At 36.2% G+C, this 18,155-nt stretch overlaps 1 protein-coding gene across 1 annotated transcript; it reads right to left on the bottom strand.

Moving 5' to 3' along the window:
* Window positions 1-11,014: 11,014 nt before the first annotated feature.
* LOC132034603 (glucan endo-1,3-beta-glucosidase, acidic-like) lies at window positions 11,015-12,630 on the bottom strand. The gene is made up of 2 exons (XM_059424994.1): window positions 12,623-12,630; window positions 11,015-12,029 (listed from the first exon to the last, which is right to left on the bottom strand). The coding sequence occupies exons 1-2, from the start codon at window positions 12,628-12,630 to the stop codon at window positions 11,027-11,029; spliced, it is 1,011 nt and encodes a 336-aa protein (XP_059280977.1). The 3' UTR covers window positions 11,015-11,026.
* Between the last annotated feature and the right edge of the window lie 5,525 nt (window positions 12,631-18,155).

The raw sequence follows: 18,155 nt of genomic DNA, 5'->3' as shown, positions 1-18,155 counted from the left end.
CATTTATTTTACATAAGTTATACGTTAATTATACATTTATTATGCACATATTATACAATAATGATATGATATTTTTTTTTTTTTTTTACATATACAATAGTGAGACATATTATATACCACAATGATACGGTTTCTATTATACATTTTTTATACGTGTGGTACACTTTCTATACAAGACTGATACAGTTTATATACACATGCTGAAATTATATATACACTTTATATACAAAAAATGATACATATTATATACAAAAATGATACAATTTTCTATTCTATACAGGGCAGTTGCACTGTGCTGATACACATTATATACACAAATGATACATATTATATACAAAAATGATACATAACTTAGTGATTCATATTTTATACAGTTTCTATACATTACAGATAGGTACTGATACATATTTTATACACAAATGACACATATTATATATAAAAATCGCATCAAACATTTTTGTGTTTGGGTTTTTATTTGAAAATTATCTTATTTAAGTTTTGGCTAATGGATGGGATTAGTTTAGTAGGTATAATTTGGGTTTGGAAAAAATTGGGTTAGAGGGTGGGATTAGTTTCACCCCACCGGCCATTTGTGTCCTTTTCCCTATATAGAAACTCATGTTTCTATATAGTAGTAACTAGATACGGGAGCCCGTGCTAGCACGGGCCCAACATATATTTATAATTTTATTCAACATATATTTATAATTTTATTTTTATGCAATTATAAAAAGAATTGATATATTCTATAACATTTCTTGAAAGTCACGTATGTAAAGATAGAAATTTTGAGAGCACGGGTTCAATAATTTGTGTCATGATGTTATTTTTTTGTTTTAGTTTATATGATTTTATTTAAGAAAAAGGCTAATAGACACTTTTTAAACTACGCATTAATCAAATTTGAACCAGAATTTCAAAACTTATATTTTTAACTACTTCTAAATACAGAAACGTCATTTGAACTATCATTCTCCTAGGTTAAAACGTGAAACTTTTTATACATATGGTGATTATGTATATTGTGTCATATAACATGGGCATAGATGCGGTATAAGATTTCTATCCTTTTTTTTTACTTACCCTATCATAAGTATGTACTAATAAATTATTTTGGCTATTATGGTGCTCCGTATATAATTAGAAACTTAAGACATTGGAAAATGCCTTTTGAGAATGTAATACCCATCTTAGTTTCTTTTTAGGATATTAAACAGTACTGCAATAAACATCCGAGTAATTTATTTTATCAGTTGTAACAATATTCAATTAATTTGATTATAGAATTACAGTTAGTGAGGCAAGATATCACCCATGGAACTACAAAATGTAATCAATTGTAATAGTAACTTTTAAAAAATGAAGTTTGATAATAATATATTTAGAACTACTTTTGAAAAATTAATCACTATTATTGACTTAATAGGAGATACTTTGAGAATTACATGGATATTGCTTGATCTTTTAATAGGGGGTCTAGAACTACTTTTGAAAAATTAATCACCATTATTGACTTAATGGGGGATACTTTGAGAATTACATGGATATTGCTTGATCTTTTAATATGAGGTCCACATTTTTTTTTTTTTACATGAGTTGGAGGTGGACGATGAAACCACCTCCAAACTCATGCTTATATATAGTATAAATATAAATAAGCAAGTAAAATAAAGTAAAGTAATGTAATCTTTGTCGCATATGAAGAAAATTAAAAGAGATGCAGAAAGTTCAAATCTAATACAGTGATGGAGTCATTTAATTGTATGAGGATAAATGGTTGATTCCATGCAATTAATACGAGGAATAATGTCAAATTACCCTATATTAGTTGAAATTGAGCAAATTTGCAAATTTTAAGGATAAATTTGAAAAGAAAATTCTCGAAAATTCGGACACGTGAAATCTAAAGCTCAAATTACCCGATATTTAGTAATAAAATTGAGCAATTTTGCATGTGCAATTCACATGAGTGCCCCTATTTTGGGGTGGCCTTTAATTTTTACCCCTCAGATTGCTGGTCTTTAATTTTTATCCTTCGGTACTTTAAGTAAGAAAAAAAGTGGCTGAAAATCGCCCTGCTATGAAAAAAAAAAAAACAAATTCGGATCTATGACCTAAATTCACAAAGCCTTGCCGGGCAAAGTTACATAGAAACTATGCCTTGTCCGGTATACTTCTGTAGAAATTAAGTTATCCGACATAACTTCATTTCTACAGAAGTTATGCCGGACAAGACAAACTTTCTATAAACTTATGCCGAGTGAATTAGTTACTACACCACTTATGCCGGATAAATTAATTTCTACAGAACTATGCCGGACAAAGAATAGTTTCTATGTAACTTTGCCCGACAAGGCATAATTTCGATGAAACTTTGCCTAGCGAATTTTTTTTCCGAGTCTGCTGGGGATCGAACCCAGATCTCTAATTTCCTAGACCAGCGAATAAGGGTACTTTGGCCCACAAATTTTCGTTAAATGAGAAGCAAGAGCAAATATTAAAAACCAGCGACTTGAGGGGCAAAAATTAAAGACCAGTCTGTATGAGGGACAACCTGCGCAAAAAATTGATTTTGCATTCCTTTAGAGATTTGGTCCGATATAACTATTGCTGTTAGGAAAATATATTTTGCTTTCACCCCTAACGAGGTTTCAGCTTGAGAAATTTTCTAAATTATTTTCAAAAGTTGAGGGGCAAATTTGTATTTGTTTTCTAAAAAAAAAAAAATTAGACATATAAAATCTACTCATTTTATGCTGAAGTTTCGTTCGATGCAATGGCAAACATAGGACAATTTGCTAACGACAAAGGAATATATGCATACTAAAAGTGTAATGGTGAACAAAGTTAAGAAACTTCACAAGAACTTGCTCAAGAAGTCTCCCGCGAGATTGCTATTTATTGTTCCCCTATTTTTGCATATGTTGCAAAAATAGGCTTGTTTGGATTTGCGAGCAAGAAATCTCAAATATATTCCCTTACAATGATTTGTAAGTGATCCAACATGATAGCTATGTTACATATATCTGAATATCATACTGATTTGACATGACTCCTACTATTTTTCTTTCTGAAGGAAAATTAATCCAACTTAGAACACACAATTCTCCTAAGATCAATCTATTTATTTTTCTAGTTGACAAATAAAATCACATGTATAATAACACGAACTGTACTGAAGGTTCATAGTCTATATCGTACCTGAGTTACATATTTCGTAGAAGATCTCATTCATTCTTCTCTGGATCTTCCATAGAAGTTCTTCACCAAAAGAAGAGAGAGTTTTCCTATTTGTATTTGGGAGAAGGAAGCAGAGGAAAAATGTCACATTAGTTTCTTCTGCAGAGGCCTTTTATTTTGCTGAAGGGACACCATTTTTAGGGACTTTTTCCAACTGGTATGGCTTCCCTTTTCCCATTTTATTTATATATAACATGTTAAATATATTCACTTATTTGGTTATAGATAGGTTGACCCACATGGGCGGCCCAAATCTAAATTTTCAACATCTCCCACCACACATGGTGGGTCAACCTTCATTCCCATTCTATAACTTTCACACATAACGACTAGACCGTGTGACTAGTGCAAACTTTGACAGCTCGGTTGTTATACATCTGTTAAGAATATATAGTATCTTGAATAATGGAGCTTGGAGTAGATTACAGTTTCCAGTACCTTAGATCATTTATCACATTCATATGTCTCAAAATCTCTGTCTTAAATTTGAGTTCATCATTATGTTCTTGTCTCAAAGACAAACATAAAGGACCGGTCAATAAACACAATTAATGTGATAATACTTAATGATCTTGCTCATCTCATAAATCTTTCAATCTCAATCTAATATGCTTTTCTACAAATGTTCCACCAGACTGAATTATACATGATCTCTTAGCAGCACCCTAAGATAGCAAACATCAAACTGAATCTCAAGACACTAATCAAAGTCATGAGGGAACAAAGAGAAATTTACTCATAGTATTCAGGGCGTCATACGATAACAAGTTGAGATTAAACTTGTGACGCCCTTATATATCATTTTATGCATATGTGGTATGAATCGCGTATCACAGTATTGACTCCTTTCATGTGGAGTATATGTCATTTGCATATTTAAATATTGTGCAGATAATAGTTCAGACAATTCATGTCTAACTTTGCCTTCACCAAATCTACTCATACATTCTGGAGTTGCTCCTCCATCAAGGGAATTCATGTGAAAACGGGTAGCACTGTCAATTCTGCTTTGTTTTAAAGGCAACGAGCTGTCATATAGGTTTGCAGCGTCATCTCCAGGTTAGCATTTAAAGAGTTTCATTCGATCCCAGACATGATATCCATCTTTCTTGTAAAACAGACTAAAGCAAGTTAGCAAAGAGTTGATGACTGGTCAAAATAATACTACAACTGTCCATATAATTTAAAATAGGCCTATGGCAACGCCATAAAAACTGTTGTTAGACCCGAAAACCGTTGCCATAGGTCATTGCAATAGATATATTGCCACGGTTTTATGCAATGGTTTAATGTATCTACTGGAACGGTTATCCTTTAATCTTTTACAACGCTTATTAGCTGCTTTTGCAATGGTTAGGAGCCGTTGCAATAGGACTATGGCAACAGTTTTGACCCGTTGCAAAAGAACTACTGCAACTCTTTGGTGATAAGTTTTGGTTCACTACTGCAACGGTTGTTACTCAATTATTGCAACGGTTATTTTAGATATTTGCAATGATTTTTAGGCTATTGCAACACTTTAGAGTTATATTACAGTAGTTGGTAGAATCAATTGCAACGGTTCCGATTTTCAATCATGAAGGAAACCATTTGTCAATACAATCATACTCAAAATATCTTACTAGGATTATCCACATAAAAGAAAAATAGACAACGTTGTTTGATAATTCTAGAGTAATCATATACTCCCTCTATTTCAATTTATGTGAATATATTTCCTTTTTAGTCCGTGTCAAAATGAATGACTTCTTTCCTAATTTGGAAACAAGTTCACTTTATGAAATGATTTACAGCCACACAAATATTCAAGACTTATTTTGAACCATAAGTTTCAAAAGTCTTCCCTCTTTCTTAAATGGCGTGCCCAGTCAAATGGGTTCACATAAATTGAAACGGAGGGAGTACAAGTTAGAAAATGTCCTAAAACAGAATATTCCCAGAAAACTAATAAAAAATTCAAGGATTCCTCACCGCTTTCAGCCACCCCTTGTTCATTTTACTTCACCTACAAAACCATCAAAAGATCAATTTATATCAGATTTGGTTACACAACAATCAGTTAGAAAAGAACTCACATGGAAGAAAAGTCATATAAACAAGCTTAAACTCGAGTTGATTGGATTAATTCAACAATATAGTATCAAGTCAGAATATATGCATAGAACTTGAGACCACCATAATTTAGAAGGCATTACCTTAATAATATAGAACCACCAGTCAAATACAAAAACATGAAACTTCACAAGGCAGTAACTTTGCATTTTACTCCCACTCAAGTGCAGAGACACCAGACAGAAAGATAGTGCTATCCATCTGATGTAGTTTTACAGGAAAATAATGAGAAGAATGACAAGTGCAAGAATGCAGGGGCGGATGCAGGTGTTGTCCAGGGTGTTCACCCGAATACTCTCGGCAAAAAATTACAGTGTATATATAGGGTAAATTTTCTGTTTTTATGTGCATATATTAACTTTTGAACACCCTCGGCAAAAAATTACAAGAACACCCTGAATAAAAATCCTGGATCCGCCACTGCAAGAATGCATTAGGATCTCTTGCTGGACTACTCAGAAGAAATTACAATAATCATCATAATGGGAACAAATGATGGACTTGGAATTTCAAAGTAAAGTTTACTCCAGAATCTTAGTAGCAAAAAGGATTAAAGATGATGAATAAGAACTTCCACCAAAACGGAAAGGGTGTACAACCCTTGAAATGTAAAATAAACATGTTTCAACTTCAGCAATTAGAAACAACTGCTTGCCTATAGCTGATTAAAACAGTAACTTAACAAGAAATATTTAACCACAAAACCAGGTATATATGTCAACAGAGGTGAAGGAGGATGAATGCACTAGACTGTGTTAAAACTTTCATTTTACTGAAACCTTATAAATGTTGTTGGCAATATCTTTTAATAGTATAGGGATTTGATACATTTAATAGTCATTTCACATGATTTTCCTACACCAGGAGTTCAGTAACTAGTATTGTAGGAAATGTTCTATGTGTAGAACCACAACTATATCTTAACAGAAGCTGCAAGGTCACTCTAATGAGTTTCCTTGTTAATTTTCAGTTGCTAATCCAAGACGGAGATTATGCGCTATTAAGAAAGTAATATCCGGGAAGCATTATCTGAACATTGGATGGTTGACAAGGAGGAAGAAGTTAACTCGGACAGACTAAGTCCTCTTGTTACTTAACAATGGATTAAGAATCAATATCTAAGCAGTTAACAGTGAGCAAAATATTTAAGATGTCGACTAACCAGAAACAAGAAAAGGTGTGGCGCCAAGGATATTACTTTCTTAATAGCAACCACTTGATGCCATGAAGTGCAATGACTGGGAAGCCGATCTTTCACTTGAAGATGCTGATCAAAGTGTAAGAACATGGTGTTAGATGTTAACAAGTCATCACTGTAAACACAGGATATTATAGGGTAAGTAAATCAACTGAAATTTAGCAAACACAATTTCTAGTACCTACTAAATTTCAAAGTCACATATTTTCCTGATCATGACCATGATGAACATATCAACAATTACTCAAAATGAGATAAATGACATGGGCACTTGGGATGAAATATCAGACTTTTGAGATGATTGAACAAGTTGTAGGTTCCAGAAAGTTGTTCCTTTAAACAATGGCAATGACATATTACATGCTTTTCCCTCTAAAAACATATGAAAAACTAAAAAGTCAAACTTAGTCGACATAACCCTCATGATGAAATATTCAATTAGGCGGGGAAAGAGTTTTATAACTAGCCTAAAAGTCATAAAATCCCGATTGTGCGTTTATCAAGCTTTTCCTATAACTGATGGATCAAGATTTCATCCCTAAAGCTTTTGCAATTTTCAAGTAAAAGAAAAGTTTATCAATAACTGTGAATTATGAGAAGATCCGAGTTTAGTGTTTTTTTCTTTTTACCTAGCACTAGCAAACTAGCTTTACGTTTTAGATTAGGTAATCATGGACTCTTAAATTTTTTTCTTTGCATTATCATGGGACTATCAAAGTTCTCTTTTCTTTTTAAGATTATATATTCAAGTTAGTATCGTGCTAGAATATGTTATTGCTTAGTTGCTTAAGCAACCAGTTCTGAAACCTAAAAACCGGATCTTACTTTGACAAAATATAATACTAATTGTTTGTTTTGATTCCATTAGCTTGGTGCAAACATAATGATCAAGTTAATATCGCCCCTGGAACAAATCCACCCAAACTCTGTGCAAAAATCTAGTAGTTCATATTTTCCCCATTTGACGCTGCAAGTTTTGATATACCACTGATTCGGTTAAAAAATTATAGCCCAATTTTTTTTTCTTCTCTGAATCTAAACTTAGCCACATCGTCATTAACATAGACAATGACATAAACAATCACTTATAATATCAAAATTCAAAATGTGTGATGAGCATTTATAATATTCATTGATTTGTTATTGCAGTATTTAGTCCAAGTCAAATGAAAAGAGGCTCGCTCAATAAGAGCCAACTTTTGCAGAAGAATTTAGGCATAACTTAAGCACACTTGTGCTATAAATTATAACAAAAGCAAACTGAAGCTAGCTAACTAAGCCAATTACAGTTCTAAATTTTTTCAATAACAGTACATAACTACACAGGAAAAGAGAAAAAACTAGAATTGCAAAGAAGTCAAAAGCCAAAAAGAGGAACTCAGTGATTGGAACCTGATAAATTACCTTGGCACTTTGTAGTGATGATATCCCAGTTTTTCTGAAAGTGTTTGTTTACGTCAACATTGCTCCTTTGAAAAGCCAAAAAAAAAAAAAAAGCACAAGTAAGAATTCTAAACCATTTGATATCAGAAGGCAAGGGGGCTTCAAGAATCAGTCAGAAAAGTGAACAAAGGGGATATTTTCACAAATTTAATTCAACTTGCTAACAGAGGAAAAAAATCAAGTAATAATAAAAAAGAAGAGATATAAAATCTATCTATTTAAGACCGCGCAAAAACAGTCACATAGAGCCGAGCCTCTATTCTTAACCAGAATTGAACCAAATGATAACAGTAAAAAAAAGTAGCAATAAGTGATAATAATATTTTTTTTTTAAAAAAGAAATGAAGTGATTTGATGGGGAAATTTTTAATATAACAGTTGAAGAAATTTATTTAACTTGTCAACCAACAAAGTTATATCAAGCCTAAACTGTGGCATGCATATGCTTAACTTTCGAGCAGCCAACTTTGATTTTCTTAGCCAGTCAAAAAGCATAGAAGAAGAAAAGAAAACATACAATTTGGATTCAGGTATAATACAGGAAGAAAATAGTGGACATTTTCTTATTTGATTTGATGACATACATAAGTAAGAAATTTGTCACCACAAATAAGAAAATTCCACCAACAATCAGGTATGCAGTGTCTAAGATTTTATTCCTTCCACCAACTCATGAAACAAGAAATGAATGAAAAGAAAAAAAGCAAAACAAGAGCAGATAATCATGGTTCAGTGCGCTCTTCCAACATGTCTGTTAATGAAGTAACTGCTCTGCATCTAGTACACATTGCATCTGTTAATTTATACATATGTTTAAAGCTCTTAGCATGTCATAAACCAGGCGTTATGATTAATTATTATCATAAAGACAAAACGCAAGCTATCTAAGTGTCATTAACGTAGTATCAATCTAAGAGGACTTTGTTAAATTGAACGTAGACCATCATAAGAATCGAAGCTCAAACTGGAATTTTCATTCTTCTAATCCGTTGTAGTTCAATCTCTTACAATTTCTACAAAATTAAAGGAGATTTGGATTTCCAAACAAGTAAACAACTTTGGTCATTAATTAGCTCATTTTTCCTTTTAAGACACTTGACAACTTCTTCTAGCCAATGCCATATTCCAAGTTACCAATTTTAAATTAGAAGAAAATTAAGGGCCAACTTTCAGACGCATAAAGAATTTGGATGCCAAATAAAGCTAAGTAATCTCACCGCATCTTCTTGCTTCAAAGGCTCAGAACCACATTAAGCCGCACGCAACCACAAATGATAACAGAAGATACAATCTCATAACTGCAACAACTAAATACAAATGAAACGGAGCAATACATGCTTAACCATTCCAAAAGATCCAACATACTTCACTATTACCTTTGTAGTACAAGTTATTGCTTGTGAACAAAAGACACTAAGAAATTATTATAAATATACAAGTTATGCAGGTGGCTAACCATATCAAAATCAGAACCAACAACAATTTGGAAAAATATTAACCATGTGTAGTTAGAAAATTGAAGTGTGATATTCAGAACCAACAACAAATTAAACCATACATCAAAACATACAAACCCCAACAGTAACCGCTCAGACCATCTTGAATCTCCAAAAAATTAAAAGAGTCAGCAGAAGAGCAACGCAGTCAAAGGCCAGGCACAAGATAAAAAGATTCAAAAAGGCAAAAACGAGATAGAGATAATAACAAAAAGAATAGAGAAAGAGACATTGGTTCCTTAGGCAAAAACATGATGATGAGTATTTTTCAAATGTTCTATGGAGCAATTGATACTGGGTCTTGTGTGTTTGCACGACACTAACCAATCTCCATGGTTGTTGGAAAACGTCAGGGGTGTTTCACTGTTTTGGGTCTTCTCTATTTTCTGAAGATATAGTCGGCTAGCGTTTTGTGCCTAGCAGGAGGGAGATGAGAAACGAAATGAAGATTTGCCAGAGGCATGTGACCTCCGCCGAAAGTATTGAAATTTGTGTTCGATCCGTGTGGAGAAAGAAGACTGCTATTGCAATTTGCCTGGTGTTGTCTTGTTGTTCTTGTTCCATATCTTTGAAGCATCTGAGATAATCAAGTTTTAGGGACTAAAAAATTACGCGGCGGGTTACTGAAAAATGAAGAGGGAAAGGAGAAACCGTCGCAATAGCCTTATTCTTTCAGGACCATTGCCACAGAGGACTCTATTGCAACGGTTTCGGGAACCGTCGTAATATACACGTCTACGGCAACGGTTCTTTTACTAATGCAGCAGTGTATGTTTAAATCTGTCCCCATAGGATATGTGATCTATAGTAACGGTTGTAACCGTTGCCATAAGCGTCTATAGCAACGGTTGCTAAAATTACCGTTGCAAAGAGGTCCAAATTCTAGTAGTGCGCGCCCACAGTGGGCGCAAAACCGTTTCCCCCTAAATCCGTAATTTAGGATAGCAATTTATGAATTGTTCAATGGTCAAGGACACGCAGATTAAGATGACCAAATGATAATATTTAATGTTAAATTCTAGATTAAAAAAGTAGAATGAAATAAACTGAAATAATGAGCAAGATAAATGAGTAAAATAAAGTAAGGGATTCTTATTGAAGTGTCTTTGGGCAGTTATCTGGCAACGTCTTCGAGCAATAATAGCTTTGTACACTTAAGAGCTTGAGAATTTGGAAGCAACAAAGGAGTAAGAATAATAGTCTTAGTGATGAAAATCAAATCGGATACAAGTGAGGGGAAGGAGGTTTTTATAACATAACCTGCATTGTAAGCCCTTCTTGATGACCATTATCTGCATGATTAGGTTGTTACATACGCGATTGAGAGTCTTCAATAGGGAATCTCAAATATTTCGGGGACGGTTAAAATTTGGAATTATCTTGACCATTGTTTCGTCCATGATCACGTATCTCTAGAGCTAGATGGGTTCGCATGGCAATTCCGGATCCTCAATGAACAAGATCGGCCTTTCTGACCATGCTTGAGCACTAACACAGGTGTTGCCACTCTTGATGACCATTAAATAGATATGCTATATTAATTGAAATTGAGTTGATACTTTGGCCTCTGATGGAGACAAAAGAGTCCAAAATGTTGCACATTGATTTGTCCTATCTTTTGATTTTCGTCAAACATTGCGAACGAATAAGTTTCTATGGTCCTTCCAGGTTTCTTTGGAGTTCCTGCATCTCCTCTTACATGATTAATCAAATTCGTATAATAAGTCCGAGCATTTTTTATCGTTGCTGCAGTGTGTCCGGCAGAAGGCCAACCACTTTCTGATACAATAATCTCAATTGTTTGTCCTCCAAGTTTCTCTATAGCAAAATACATAGAATCCAAAAGGGCATCAAAAAGATTTTGATATCCTGCAGAATTTTTTTCTTGTTGATTGAACAGTGCATAAGATAGTGGAACGTCAGCAATGTTATTAGTATGGCCAAAATAAGGGTAAATATTGGCTAAGAGTGGAAAGTTATTTTGTGTAAGAAATCTGATTATGGGATTAATGAAGTCTTTGTATTCTTCGCGGAAAATAACATCTTTGGGTGGATAGGTGTTCGCTAAGAGCCCTGAATATGTCGCGGTTGAGACCTTAATTTGATCTTGCAACCCTGCTACTACTAACGCGATGTAAACGTTCTCCATCGCGGGACCAACAAATCGCACATATTGACCGGTATTTGTACTGGGATCAACTTCATTTCCAACAGCTATATATTTAAATTTAACATCTGGAAAATGACTTCTTATATTATCTTGGACCCAAGCATTGGCACTTGAAGGATTGGTTAGGGCTTCAAGATCTTGATTTGGGACATCAAGAATTATTTCAATGTTACTTCCTTTGAGAGCATTAAAGACGTTTTGATCTGGGTAGTAGATTCTCATTTTTTTAATGCCATTAGCATTGTATAGTTTTATGACATCTTGCTCTGATGGTAAATTGTTGGCATTTTTTCCATAGCATACTCCAACAGACTGCACTCCTGCATTTATGAGGGAAAAAAACGTCAAAATAATAAAAACAATAACAAGGCTATTGGCGATTAACAGTTATAAAATATCCTACTTGGGAGCTGATTTTTCATTTTTTTTTTTTTTCAACCGCACGTGCCTAAAAGAGAGTGTAGCTACGCTCTTGGTCACATCGATTCTAAGGAAAATACCAGTATCAAATAGCCAAGTTCAAGGGAGTAACTAAGACTACTGATAATTTAGGTATGTAACTAATAATTCGTGCCAAGTTTAAGGGAGTCTTTAGGTATTTTGCCTAACAATAACAATAACAACGTCTCAATGAAAACAAATTAGGATCTGTTATATGAATGTTCACTGACCATATTTCTTTATTTAGATTTTTCTTAGGCAAACATTACACACAATAAAATAAAATAAAGTACTAGAAATTCTCTATATTTTCTATTGGCCCGTCAAAACAACTCTTTGGAAAAAAATCAATTCAGGATGGTTGGTTAATACACCCATAAGGAGATTATGTTTTGGTATGCAAGGATTATTTTAAAAGATTAGTTAAAGTCTATAAAATACATTTTGTAAAGATCTTTGTAAATGTCACAACTGCGTGAGGCGATTAAACCTATTTTTTATGTCCTTGGCAATAGAACCTACTGCACCATCCTGGAAGAACGTAAACGTGGATTTATATAGTGTTTTTCACTAGGACTATTAACTCATTTATACTAATAGTGATAGAAATTGTTACAGTGTCAGCTCACATAAAGTAATTACAAGTAACTATTTATCAAAAATGTGATCAGTAACCTAGTAAATAAGGTAGGTTATCTCTTACGATATATTAAAATAAATATGTTACTCCTAATTGTAAAAATTATTTATCTTATTAGAGTGTATAAGAAAATCCACATGATACAAGCAGTGGCGGATGTTGTATGTAGACAGCGGATTCACCTGAATCCAATAATACTTCTTACGCGGGACATAAATTTATGTATAAAAATTTATTAAAATTGTAGAATCAAATAGTAAGCCTGAACCCATAATTTTAAGAATTTAATGGCCTCACTCCTAAGAACCTTAAGAATTGTAGCCATAAAATTTAAATTCTGAATTCGCAGCTAGATACGAGGTGCATATACAGTCCAACATCTCTATAACAGCGTCGTTTATTATGAATTTTTTTTTGTTGCTATAGTCAAATGTTGTGTTATAAAGAACATATAATATAACAATATTAAAGATCGATTCCATAGAAAACATGATTGTTATAATGAAATGTTGTTATAGAGAAGTCTGACAATATATATGTACCATATGTGAGTGTGTGTGTGAGAGAGAGAGAGAGAGAGAGAGAGAGAGAGAGAGAGAGAGAGAGAGAGAGAGAGAGAGAGAGAGAGAGAGAGAGAGAGAAACCTGTCATTTGGGTACTGCACATGTTATACCTCGGCAATTTCATGTTGTTGCGTCGTGAATAGACTAACGTCAGCTAAGTTGGACACGAGGCCTTCACGACTACAAGAGGGCGATTGGCAGCCTTAATGTATATGCGATGAGATTTTTAAGTTATGCGACTTGGCGGAATTAGGTTCACCAAGGGAAGCGAAGTATAAGCTATGCTTTGGAAGGATTTCACGGGTGTTGAACTAACGAATATTTAGTAAGGTCTTAAGGACGAGTTATAATGTCCGTTAGATCGTTAAGGAGGTGTTACACAAGTACCAAGAAGGTTCCATAAGGATTCGAGATCAACGAAGCGATGAGACCGAAATCAAAAAAATTGGGGATTATACGGTCATATATACGGACCATATATTTTATACGACCCGTATACCTGACCGTAGAACCCTTCCAGTGAAGGGTGGCTTTCTGGAAGGAACATACGGTCCAATATACGGACCGTATAAATTATACGGTCCGTGTAGTGAACCGTAGGTTTCGGGTCGGGTCCGAGCTTAATTTTTATATATGCTCGGTTTCTCCTTCTTTTTCTCATTTCCCACTTCTCAAATACTCTCTAAACCTCTAGAAACTTCTCCATATCACACTAACACATATCCAAGAAGGGAAATCAAAGATCAAACATCAAAAGCTGGTAGAATTAAGGGTATGAATGCTTCCTAAGGGTAGATAGAAGTTGAGAATCTCTTTGGTATTGAAGTGGAGTTCTTCTCAAGTGAAGTGTTATCATCCAAAGATCATCTCTACATAACCAAAGGTGAATGTTACAATTATTTTACGTTAGTAAGGGTGTTGAGTAGTTGAAGAACTTGTACTAGAAACAAGTATGGAACATGAGCTTAAGTGTGCAAATAATGGTATGTTGGCTTGAAAGGTAATTGAGTTAGGATTCATGGTATGATATAAGTATAATCTTATTATAAATGGTACTAATGGTGTTGAGGAAGTACCATGTGAATGATATGCATGAGGTTATATCATAGTAGTGGTTATGGAGGATCTCGGGGGATGAATTTGGAAGTTGAATAATGTTTAACTTGAGGGAATTTATTATATTATGATATTATGGATGTCGTTGTATTATTTGGGAGCTATTTTATTAGTTGAGGGAAAGTGGTTGAAACAAACGAAATGCTGCCCAATTTTCGTTAGCCTTATCCGCTTTAGTTTAGGCTTAAGTATACCTTCAACAATCTAACCTTCATATGAACCCCTTTGTATGTAGAATTGTAAGCAGGAAGGAGAGCTTTTAGTTGACATCGTTAAGGAGATACAAAGGTATGTAAGGCTATCCCCTTTTCTTTCAAGGCATGATTCCTATGTTTGGTCCATAATCTTCGTACTCTGAAACGTCGGAAGTCCATAGTTTCTAAAGGATCTTACGATGACTCAATCTTATAGATTTTCAAGCCTAAGTTTCTAAATGATTTCATGGCGTATCGAGTGAGCTATAAAGCATATGGCCTCGGCTTATGCCCGAGTGAGCTATATAACATATGGCCCCGGCTCATGTCATGGATCATTCAAGGTGAGACCTAACGGTGATAATGACGTCATGTACTCGGAGGTTTACGACCTTACGTCACCTCCGGAGAGCGCACTTTTTATTTGGGCTTTCATGCGTGCTACGTATATTATGTATGTATATGATATATATATATATATATATATATATCATATACATACATATATATATGTATATAGGGGATATGGGGAAAGGTGAGGCGCTATAGACGCATAGCCACCTGATCAGCTGGCATATTATGATATCATCCCGAACGTGGGCTATATGGGTGATGGATCGGGCCGTACGTTCCACGGCAATATATTGATATATGATGATATATGGATCGGGCTGCACGTTCTCTGTAAATACATGATATGATATTTTACGCATATGCGTGCATGGCTCCCGTTTAGAGGCAAACGGTCACCGATTATCTTCTTATCTTTACTTTATCTTCTTGTTCTTTTGTTCTTTGTATGATGCATGCCTTACATACTCGGTACATTGTTCGTACCGACATCCTTTTCTTTTTGGATGATGTGCTCGTATGCGCACAGTAGACAGTGAGACGACCCCGGCCTCCTAGGAGCCATCGGTTGCACGACGAGCACTCAGCCCATTGTGGGAGGTGCGTCTTGATATATTCTTTTGTATATATATTTGGATATGTTAGGGTCCCGTCCCATTTCATGACTTCGAGTTTCGGTTAGAGGCTCGTAGATATATAATGTATGTGGAGTAACGAGGTTATGTGACTACTGTTGTATATTTTGCCTATTATTCCTTTGCTGCTGCGAGGGCTTATATATGTAGATATGTGTACATGTTTTATGGAGCATATATGTGTACAGGCTAAGACGATAGTATCATGATATGTGGTGCTCGGTAGTCAGCTCCAGGTGCCCGTCATGGCCCATTAAGCGGGCCGTGACAAAAGTGGTATCAGGTTAAAGCGTCCTAGGTGTGTCTACGAGCCGTGTCCAGTAGAGTCTTGTTTATGGGTGTGAAGCGCGCCACACTTATAAACAAGAGGCTACGGGGCATTTAGGAATAATGACCGTCTTTCTTTTCATAGATCGTGCGATAGAGCCATAATGTAAGATTCCCTTATTCTAACTATGCGTTATGATTTCAGCGATGCGACAAAAGAAGAAAATCCGCACAATATTAAATGCGCAGGGAAGGCACCAGAGAACCTCCCGTTGAGTTGGGACATGGCGAGGCTCATGTTCTCCTCGCATGCCACCCCTCTTATCCCTCGGCGGGAGAGGAGCATGAAAGGGCCCCGACTCATCTATCTATTGCTTCCAAATCGGGACTTACGAGATGCCGTTCGATTCTTGACTCGGTTAGTTGCCGTGCGAGGCTCGGTGGCGAGTGCGGGTTCCAGTGATAGGGCGACTAGTGCCCGAGCTCGTGATTTCATGAGCTTAAATCCTCCAGAATTTTTCGAGTCAAAACCGGATGAAGACCCACAGGGTTTTATTGATGAGGTATTGAGGACGTTGAGAATTATTCGTAGCCGATCGAGTCCGTGGAGTTGGCTTCTTATGAACTCGGGACATAGGCGTTTTATGGTATAACAATTGGATTTCTTCGAGAGGGAACATGCTTCCTCCCCCAAAATGGCAAGAGTTTATGGATGCTTTTATTCGGCATTATTTGCCACCGGAGAGTTCGTCGGGCTCGCGCGGATAGATTTACGAATCTTAAGCAAGGGAATATGAGTGCGGGAATATAGCCTCGGTTTAAATCATTGGCTAGATATGCTATAAATATGGTAACGGACATGAGAGATCGGGTACACCGATTTGTGAGAGAGCTTAGGGCTACACTTATTTAAAGACCTTTGAAAACGGCCTCGGCTTACGGAAGGAATGGATATCTCGCGTATCCAAGCGCATGCCTAGAACTTGGAAGAACAACGAACCGCGTGAGTTGGGGAGAGCGAGATGTGTGATAGGGGACACGGCAAAAGGACTAAATCAGCCGGGTGTTAACCGGTGAGTACGGAGGAGGTCAGGCAGCAATATTCCGAGATATTCGAGCCAGAGGCCGCATCTAGTGCACCTCCTCGATTTGCCGAGCCGAAAGTACGATTGTCCTATTTATGCGGGCCGAGTCGTGGGGGTTCGGGAGCTGTGTCCCCGAGTATCGTAGCGATTCTAGCCGGAGGAGACCTTGTGCGTACCACGGTGCGATCCGAATGCGGTAAGTTACATCCCGGTTCGGTGTCGTCGAGGCTCGGATGCTTGTTATACTCGTGGTCGAGTTGGCCACGTGATGCATAATATCCGAATGAGGAGCGGCGAGATGAGGCCCGGCCTACGGGTTCGAAAGAAAGTTCTTCGTCGTCCGTGCGCCCACGCCGAGGAGCCTCCCAGGTTTCAGTCGGGCGCTGGTAGGCAAGAGAGTAGCCTCTAGTTCGAGCGGTCCCCAAAATCATATTTATGCATTGACCGGACGGCAAGATCTGGAGACTTCTCCCGTCGTTGTAACAGGTATATTGATAGTATCTTCTTATGATGTTTATACATTAATTGATCCGACTACCTTGTCATATATTACTCCATTATCGGTCGTATCGGGTAAAAAACCCGAGCCAATTGAACCTTTTGAAGTGTCCACCGTCACGACCCGCCTAGTAGGGCCGTGACGGGCAAATTTTAGGCCAACTACCGAGCACCACACATCATACTACTATCGTCTTAACCCCCATATATATATACTCCAGGAAAATGTATACATATCCACGTATGTAAGCCTCGCGGCACTTACAGAAAGAATAATATGCAAATTATACATCAAGAGTCACATGACCTCGCTACTCCACACATACAAGTATCTACGAGCCTCTAACCAAACTCGAGGTCATGACGATAGGACAGACCTCTGCCATATCCAAATATGTACACAAAAGAATATATCGAGACGGCACCTCCGATCGATGGAAGTGCTCGTGCAAGCTTATCCGACTACTAGAAGTCGGGTCGTCTCCCCTACCCGTGGGCATGAGCACAAAGATCCAAAAAAAGAAAAAAGATGTCGCGCACGAACAATGTACGAGTATGTAAGGCATATATCACAAAGTAATAAAAGAACAGGAAAGATAAAACAAAGGGGAAAGAAGTGGCCCTTGCCTGCGGGGAGCCAGCATCATCGCGTCATATCATATCATATATTTTCGGAACGTCGCCGATCCATATATCGCCTGGAACG

Source organism: Lycium ferocissimum, chromosome 10, assembly GCF_029784015.1.
Source record: "Lycium ferocissimum isolate CSIRO_LF1 chromosome 10, AGI_CSIRO_Lferr_CH_V1, whole genome shotgun sequence".
NCBI classification, from domain to species: domain Eukaryota; kingdom Viridiplantae; phylum Streptophyta; class Magnoliopsida; order Solanales; family Solanaceae; genus Lycium; species Lycium ferocissimum.
This window is presented reverse-complemented; position numbering and strand designations above follow the sequence as displayed.